Source organism: Buceros rhinoceros, unplaced genomic scaffold, assembly GCF_000710305.1.
Source record: "Buceros rhinoceros silvestris isolate BGI_N320 unplaced genomic scaffold, ASM71030v1 scaffold8206, whole genome shotgun sequence".
NCBI classification, from domain to species: Eukaryota; Metazoa; Chordata; class Aves; order Bucerotiformes; family Bucerotidae; genus Buceros; species Buceros rhinoceros.
In genome coordinates, this window is record NW_010419278.1 from 10,128 (window position 1) to 19,883 (window position 9,756).

The 9,756-nt window shown below is 36.6% G+C and overlaps 1 protein-coding gene across 1 annotated transcript in view; it reads left to right on the forward strand.

Moving 5' to 3' along the window:
• Window positions 1-2,012: 2,012 nt before the first annotated feature.
• The window catches only part of LOC104495822 (metabotropic glutamate receptor 8), a gene marked incomplete at its 3' end in the record, with an annotated part of 86,355 nt that continues 78,611 nt past the window's right edge, over window positions 2,013-9,756 (forward strand). Inside the window, exons 1-2 of the mRNA XM_010138851.1 lie at window positions 2,013-2,065; window positions 4,713-4,918. Of these exons, the coding sequence (XP_010137153.1) occupies window positions 2,013-2,065; window positions 4,713-4,918 (259 nt within the window). The remainder of the gene's footprint in view (window positions 2,066-4,712; window positions 4,919-9,756) is intronic.

Here is a 9,756-nt window from a genome sequence, read left to right on the forward strand (position 1 = left end):
AGAGAGGAAAGTTGGAGGTTTTCTAAGTTTCTAACTTCGATTTTGACAAGATTTTGAGAATTAGTACACCAAAGCAATGGTTTACCTTGAGACAATATTTGAACTGAAAATGAAAAGCAAGCTGGCCAGTTGTGTTCCAATCAGTCCTAGACAAAACAAAGAAAAAATTATAATAAAAGAAGATTGACAAGGGGGAAAAAAAAAAGCTACTGACTAGAGATTAGGAGACAACACCTTGAAGCATCTTACTTCCTACACGGAGCCTTAGTTATGTGTTCCCACTTTCTTGTTGCTGACAGCACTATTTTTCTAAGCTTGGAGCCGGATCTTGCAATGATTATTCTGTCAAAACTGGGAAACCTATTTCCATTTATGTGGCATCCCTATATATATGGAGCCTCAATCCTGTCTCCCAGAGCTGTCCAGTACCCAAAACCTTTCTCAGACCCTGCATCCTCGCAACATTGTTCCAATCTGAAGCTTTAACCCACTGTTGTATATAAGGTCCTTGACTTCAATGTTTGGTCTTCAAGTAGCATAAATTAAGATTTTAACTAGATATACGGGAGGGATTCTTGAAACTATAGAAATAATCATGAGAAATAATGTAAACTGCACTTTTACATAAATTGCTTTCAATAATGCTAAATTTGTGAGATAGCAGGAATAGGATTGCTCAGAAATGTTAGGTGATCTGGCAATTTCCAGAAACAGGGCAGTTAAATAGATAAATATTTCCCCCCTTACATCACAAGTTACAAACCAGGAATACCTATTTGCTTTATTTAGAATTTTTAGTATTCTTAAGCAAATAATAACCAGGAACTCTGATCTGAAATTTTCCTATTGCCACGGACTTACAAGTGCACAGAAGTTTCTTATACATATGCTTTAAGATCATCATTAAGATCATGGTTTCTAAAACTTAGATGCATTATGCAACATTTATCACCTAACAGATTAGTCTCACACTAGTGAGATCAGCACCTTAACTTCTGATTGCTTATGATAGTTGTTTGTATCCCACAGGTGATATCATCACTCATGTATGAATTCATTATCTTAGCTAAAGAACATTAATCTTTACTTACTGTATGCTGTTATCAAGTGTTTAATTAAGATACATTTAAATTTATTGTTGTAAATGCCTGTGTTCTCTTGATTATGTCCCCTGAAATCTCTTGATTCTCAGTTCATACCTAGGGAATTGACAGTGTCATCAGCTTCGCCTTCCCCCGTAGACTAGTAACCCCAGACACATTCCCTTAGCCACCTAATCCACATCTCATTGTCCTACTGTTATGGTCCTCATCTTTCCCTGTCACAGCTAAGTTCCACCATCCTGAGCAGGATACACAATTATTCCTGCAGCACAGGAACTACAGGAACAAAGGAGGAAGTTATTAGAAGGTATGGAGGCAATACCCCCTGCAATAGTCCAGCTTCTCACTCTTGCTCAGAAAGTGCAAGGGTAGCTATAGCAACTCTTTCAGCTATATGGGCTCTTATAAGATCATTCCTGTGGCTCACTTAGGGTTTGGTAAAGAGATTTCAAATGGAAGGAGCCAGGAGGAGCTGGCACTTTTTCTGGGCTAGTGTTACACGCCTCCTTGCTCTTCTTTAGCTCAAGATGATAACGTTAGTACATGCGCCTATTTATTTTGTCCTTTGGTTGGGGAAAGCCTTGACATCTTGCTGAAATTCCCCACAAGCTCGCATTTCTCAACAGCTGGATTGGAAAGCCTGCTGGAAAGCACCATGGCACACCTTCCTGGAGGTGTTAGCCCACTTCTTGTCTCAGTTCTGGACACACATGCAGACCATAGGGGTAACAAGTGCCCCGGTTCAAGAGTTAGTAACATCTTCTCATTCTTTTTGATAAAGACACAAGCTATGCAGTTTTTCCAGAGGAAAAGCTGTAAGATGAAGCGATCGTTAAGAAAGCATTAAAATTTTTCTATTATGAGATACAATTTGTTATATTCTTTCAAGTCACTAGTGTGTGTAGAAACATGCCTTGTAAAGCTGGGTCAAACTATGAAAGAAATATCTATATACAAGTCTGAAGAAAAATTATAATAATGTCTTCCAAATGGGTAATATTATCTCTGTAGGAGCTGACTGTATTTATGGCTTAGACAATATGCATAATTTTACTGCTGTACATTAACATTTATTTAGGGCAGTGTAATGTAATTTAAGTCAATGAGTTCTTGTCATCTTTATTAATGATTGTTTTACATGTTTGAGGATTCTAGGAAGAGAAGATGACGGAAAACTTTGCAAATAAAGAGCACATAATCCAATTTGTTGGTTTTTTCAGTTAAGCAAAGCACAGAGACTTCTTGTCTACTGCGTTCTGAGTTTCATAGGTTTAAAACTGCTAATTCTGTGATGTTCCTAAGTCCTTTGTATGTAAGGAAACACATTCAGTCCAAATAAATTCAATTTTTTCCTCTGTAATTTCTATGCTAAATTAGTTTATGATCACATGTCCATGAAGAGCAAAGGTAAAATGTTATTCTGTGTAAGAAATTCATGCAAATCCTATGTGTGTTTAAACTACAGTTTAACAAAAGAAAGTATAATTTGATTGATTCTCGCTCTTACAATCTGTACCACTTAGTGCGATGGACTTACTTAAATGTTTGCAACTTTCAGTGTTTTATGAAATAGCATTTATTACAGAAAAATATTCCCTTCTCTTTCTTGCACCTCCCACCCTTTAACATACACATCCATCCATCTCATATGTGAGGGAATTTTATTTAGTTTGACAATAAAAGCACATACATCTCCTTCAAACTCCTTTTGTCCTGACCGTCGCTTTTAGATGATGTGAAAGCTCTAGGAAGCACATATAGCTTATTGACTGCTGTGTGCCTGCAGCAGGTCTGTAAACCCTGTCCTTCACTTGTTGTCCAGCATTCCTTAACAAGGCAGGAACTATTAAGGTGGGAATCATGAGCTTTACCCATCACTTACTGTTGGAAGCTAGTTGCCAAATAAGACAATACCATTGCAATCTAATTAAGCATCATCTCTTCCATTCTTCATATCTTTCTTTTATGTCTGGGCAATGCCTTGCTACTAATTGTGTAATTTTCAGCATGTGCAGGGAAAGCTTTTCTGTATGTTGGTTTGCAGTAGAGCTGCACTATTTACTAATTATTTGCCAATCATTAGATTGTCTGTGAAGTTACTTGTCACAAATTGCAAAGATGAGATATATGCTTTCCTCTGCAAATGATAAGCAACTTTTCAAGAGGTAATGATTTTATTTTATTTTTTTTAACTAATCCCTGAGGAGAAATAAAAGCACGGCAAGAATTTCAAGGCTATCTATCACTTCCAGTGCTCAGGGATGTGTAAAGCGCAAAACACTACTGATTGTCAGATTACAAATTTGTTCATATGTTATCATTGTAATGTGAGACAGTGGCACAGAAGTGCAGCAGGCAAACAGTACTGAGTGTACTCTCTTGCCTTCAATTCATGTCGCATGGACTTGCCTATTTTAGCTAAAGAAAGATCTTGTGTACAATGTATTTTCAGGCATAAACAATGCACTTTTAGAAACTTGGATGCAATAAAATTGATAACTTGAACTGACAAAAGCCTTTTTTTGAGATAAAAAGAAACAAAAAAGATATGGAATATTAAAATAAAAAAGAAATATGTATAAACTTTTCGTTTATTTCTAAATATTCTTAAATAATGTTAATGGATTATTTTCAAACTGCATGAGTTGTTAATCTTGAACATAACCTAGGTCTTTATTCTTTTGTTCTCTGAATCAGTAGGAACTTGACTGTACATTTCAGCAGGGCAGATTTAATGTCAAGGTCTACAGAGCCCTCTCTCCCTGGTGAATTAAGACTTTGAGCCTTTGAAATCAGTGGATGAATTCCTATATAGGACTTGGGATTTCATGTTGGTTTTCTGCTTAAGATATAATTTCCTGATCATTATTTTCTAAATTTTCCGGTTACATATCACCTGTGAATGTAAAAGGTTCTTTGGATTTACACATAGATGATTAATGTGGTCCCTTCCTGCAGAATAGCAATTTCATAATGAATTGATTTGCTCTGTATTCCCTCTGAAGGAAAAATGTCCCTGTAGGAAATAGCAGGCAGTACATGGTTCTTGGTGTGAGGCATAATTCACTAGTAAATACAGGAAAAATGTCTCAGAATAAGCATTTTTCAATATGGAGACAGATGGCCCCATCACTTGGCAAGCATTCAGCTTTTTTCCCTGACATGTTTAAATAATGTTTAGCAAACAATAGACAGGGATAAAAATCAAGGTAGCAATAAATTTGTCTAAAACAGAATGGCGAGCTGCCGTAGAAGTGTCCTATAAATAACAATAAACAGCTGTTGAACAGAAGTCAATAAGGTGGAAAGGGTTTTTCTTCTGGATTGAAAAAATGCATACATTTCTTTTTTCTGTAATGAAGTTTTCTGTCCTCTTTCACTTCCCGGTACTCAAAATACTGTTTATATACCCAGCACAGTGTACAATGATTAGAGGCAAAACCAGATATTTCTTTGTGTCTCGTTTATGCAGGTGATGGATAAACAAGTCCTATCTTTACCTATCAATATGAGTGTAATTATTTACATTCTACTGACAATTTTTGCACACAAATAATCACACACACACGCACACAGAAACAGGAGCAAACTGACTCTTTCTCTTTCTTCCTTAGGTTTAGAAAGAATTGCAAGAGATTCAGCCTATGAGCAAGAAGGAAAAGTCCAGTTTGTAATTGATGCGGTGTATTCCATGGCCTATGCACTGCACAACATGCATAAAGATCTCTGTCCAGGATATATTGGGCTGTGCCCAAGGATGAACACAATTGATGGTAAAGAACTACTTGGCTATATCCGGGCAGTAAACTTTAATGGTAAGTTACAGGTACTTTTTTTCCCCCCACTTTTTCTTCTTTAAGTGTCTCAGAAATGACAAGATATGTTTTCTTCTTTATGTAGGATACTTTAAGGCACAGTGGAAAACAGGATTAAAAGCAGTTGTCATTTAATCAGAACTGTGATTTTTTCCACCTGCTTTAAAACCCAAAGTATATTTTTCGTCTTAACATTAAGCTGCTCCCAGAAGAGGCAGATGTTAAAAACAAGAATCTGTCAATCAAAATTAAAATCTGGAGAAAGATGCCATTATAGAAACAAGCTGAGGACTCATGCAGTCTTATTGACAGATTAAAATCCTTTGACAGAGTTTGCTTATGTGTTTGTAAGAGAAGAAATTGAAAAAAATGCTCTTTTGTAATTACTGTTAACAGTTTCCTTGAAGAGCGAGTAGTGAGAAGTTTGCTTTCAATTTGCATATTTAAATCTGAATTAAAACACTCGCTAGCAGTTCCAGCATCTTTTCCATTTCATTTTTTTTGGCTCAGTGATTAAGTGAACTTTAACACAACTACGACATATATTTTTTAAACAATACTACATAATATTCTGTGCAGCTGGGATCTGCCTGCTGGGGAAATGTAGTTACAGATGCTTATGATGTTAATAGTAGAGGCTAATAAAGAGTGGGATTAACTTATTAGTATAGAATTGAAAAAGAATAGAGCATACTTGATGGTGAAATAAAGCTGCTGAAAACCTACATTATTTAATTAAAATCATAATTATTGTAGACTGTATGTACCATTATTTTTAAAAGACATGGAGCAATATTGTTTGCTGTGGGTCTTTTGGTTGTTTTTTTTTTCCTACTTGGAGGTAATTCATGCACTAGACATGCCTTCTAACGATGCAGAGAGAAGCACTGTCTGTCACAATTTATTCCAACGACCTGAGCTGCCAGCCTTTTTTAAAAAAGCACAAGGTCATTTTGAATTTAACTTCCTAGTGGAAGCTTTATTTGCTTTAGGTAATATACCAGACCTTTTGGATGATATGAATATTGGCTGTAGTTCACAGTTTTTTCTTCCCATGCAATTTTCATGAAAAGGGAATCCCTGTCTTCAGGAATGTAAAGACAGAAAGAATTAAAATGGTTCTTCAGTGAATTTAAAGAAAACCTGGAGCAAAATATGTTGTTGGCAAATGGGAAATGTTGTTATGATGCCAGAGGTAGGTAGCCTGTTATAAAGTTTGCAGTAATAATTATCTACATTTCTATTAGATATACTTTTGTGACTGTGTTTTTAAAGCACAAAGAAAGTAGTATATTTTCATTTGGTGAGCATGAAAGTTTAGCATAAAAAGATAAGCTGTACATTTTATGTGAAATGTTTCTCTCCCGAGATCATTGTATTTCATCAATACCTGTCATGCTTTCTCTGGCTGACTGTAAGTATTGCAGCAAGGGGAGGTGAAAGAATGGGATAAAGTATTCTGGAGACTAATGAACTAGTGATTTACTGAGAAAGAGGAAAAAAAAGAAGAGAAAAAAAGAAGAAAAAGAAACATTTCTGCAAGATTGACTTTCTGTCCAATGGGCCACATTAACTGTTCCTAGCACTATACAAGTCCACATTATCTACTGGTGTACAAATTTTTTGCATGTGTTATATGCCCAAATATTTCCTTTTTTTTCAGTCATGGATTGAGAGGCATAGGCAGAGGATAGTCTTTAAGCCTGTGCCTTTTCCTATTAATCCAAATTTCTCCTACTCAGGACTGCACTGCAAACCACTGTGTTGGTTTGCAGAGGTGAATATTTACATAGATTGATAGACCTCCTGTGATGGGAGTTGACAGTAATGCTCTGTGTCAATTTTGAATGTGCTTCCTAGGTTCAATCTCAGTGTAGTATATTAAAAGTGAACTGATACATGAAAGGAAAACCCTGGCTTTCACAGGCATCCAAAGCAGCATTTTTCTATCTTAACAATCGCAGGATCACAGCATTGCTGCAGTCGGCACAGGCCACTGGAGATCACCTACTTCAACCCCCTGCTCAGATCAGGATCAGCCAAATCAGATTACTTAGGACCACGTCCAGCCAGGTTTTAAAAACATACAGGGATGGAAAATCATCCAAAATACTTTCTGAGTGATGAGTTCCAATATTTCATCATTTTCACAGTACAAAAGATTTTTCTTATCCTTAAACAACTTTTTCCATGCTTTAGAATTATGCCTCTACTCTTCAAGATGATAATTTCTGATATCCAGAAGTAACAGGCGTTTTTGAGACAGGCAGTTTTTCTTTTTATTCAGTATCTGTTTCCCCATGTGATTCTATTCTTATGCATATTAAACAAACTTCTCAGTGCTCTAATTTCAATATATCCCTCTTAACCACAGTACTAATGAGTGGGTGCAAGTCCAATTAATATGCTGACACATTCAGCTTAGTGGGTTTCACCTCACAAAATATGACCTGTACTATGAAGGACATCTGTCTGCCTTATGGAGGGTATTTGCAAGGGGAAGAAAACATACACATTTCTGTTTACTGGAGTAACTGTTTTGCTTTTGATTGCAAGTAATCACTTTGAAATGTATTTATCTTACTCTGATTATTTTTATTTACAAATTATGATCCCTGAAGGATTCCCCTGAAGGATTAATCTGTGTAATATTCCATGACACCTTCATGACTGAAGGGTGATCATAACCACCAGCACAGTGTACTGATGTAATTGATACGACATTTATTTCTGCTTAGATAGTCTTCTACCAGTTTTACGCTAAATGCAGAAAATCTCACAGTTCAGCATGATTTTAAAGGGGATAGAACTTCTTTTGTAATAGGAATAAAGAAATGTGTTTGAACATGAGATTTGAGTTCCCGCTGAGTGCAGATTCCTGTTTTACTATTGCCTGGCATTTTCTTAGGACAGCTAGCAAAGCATAGTGTCTAAAAACAATTGCTTCTCATTTATTAATTAGCAATTTAATAATTAATTTAATTTCATAAGAAAAGAAGCCTCTAACATGTAACTGGTTCAGCTTATTGCCGTGTACATCAAAAGAGTTTCTAAACCACAGGAAAATGTAAAGCCATTGTGCTGAGATGTGTCATATTTCGTTCCCTGTGTTCTTGATGGTTGCTGCTAGTAGACCTTAACCAGCCCTTTCTGGCTATTTGATCAAAGGATACTTAGAGCTTTCAGAAATTTCATGCTCCTACTTACCTTTGTTTTTCCCGGGCAGAAGGTGGCTGTAATCACGTTACATTGTTCTTATTTTAGTAAAGGTGCCACACTTGAAAGATTTTCCCTACCACTCTTCATATCCAAACAAAACGAGTATTTATGTTAAATCTTGTGTGTCATATTTAAAGTTATGTAAAGAGAATAAAAAGAATAGTCTTTCTGTTAATTAGGACTATAAATGGGGATATGTACAACAGTGTAATTGTAGCATGTTTCAGTATGTTCTTCCATCACATGGCTCTAGTGTTCTCACTCTGTTTAACTTTATTATTCTGTCCATAAAATAAGCAGGTGTTTTCTAGGAGTTTTTGTAGCAGGGACCCTTCTGCGGACGGAGTCCGAGTCACAGATCGTATACCAATATGGTTAGAAATCATGCTCGTTTATTGTTTACAATACATCTCAATTTATAGACTCTTGTCCACCCGACTAGCTACATGGTGATTGGATAGCGTCTCTGTCACACAGACAGCATGCATCTCTTAAGGCACTGTGGTTGGCTAAAAGGGGTTAGTCCACACACAGCTACTGTTTTGGTTAGAGTTAATAAAACAAGACCAGTTAGAGATGATTTCCCACATGATAGCGTTGCAGCTGGGTTTCGGCTGCTAAGTTTCCCAGAGAGAGTAGCATATTTTCCACAGTTCTAATTTCTGCTAGAAAGATACACCAACAAGTTTTTACGCTGGCATGTGCTGAGTGCTTTATGAGAAGTGGTCTGCTGAATTCAACATATCTGCTCATCATTTAACAGAAACAGGACTTGAACATGCATCTGTGGTGGATGGAAGTGTTCCGAAGGTGGTTTTGTTTTGGTTTGGTTTTGGCTTTAGGAAAAAGATTTGGCTTTAGGAAAAAGACTTACCTTTGTATTTCCTGCTTAACAAAGCAGAAGAAAAAGTAACAACATGGATACAGTGCTATTTCTCAGGTGCGAATAAACCACAAAGTGATAAGACTGATCAGTGCTTCCCTCCTCAGTTGTCCCGCTACTAAAGTGAAGATCAAAATTTATGATTAAATGTGGTGGTAAATCACCACACGTCGTGAATAGTCGGGGTGGATAACGCAACAACAGCTTGTGTGCACACAAAGCCTTTATTGAAATACAACTGCAGCAAACTGCTGCGGCACCTACTTCCTGCAAATTGCAACTGCGTAGTTTCTCTCTTATCGCATAGACTTATAGCTTTCCGTGGGATGTTATGATTTACGTGTTTTTCTTGGATTGGTTTCAAGTTCACCGTCCTGCCTGGAGATGAGCCGGCTCTCCAATCACCTATTGACACAACCTCTCTGTTTCCTCCTAAACAACAGGCCTCCTGATGTTGACTGACAGCAGGCTTAGCTGGGCTTCTTCCCAGACCGGCCGGGGGGTCACGCCCACAATTAAATTCCAAGGATCATTGATTATATTTACATAAAACATTTCATATAGAAGAAAGTTTACCCTTTCTATATATGTACATTTATAGCTAGTATAGGGTAGCTGGTTTTTGCCTACCTTTAGTCATATATTTGTATTTATATTTACATTAAAATGCTGTAGTAGTTCCAGGTATAAATATTGAGAAAACATCACACACTGTAATACAACATATTTACAGGTA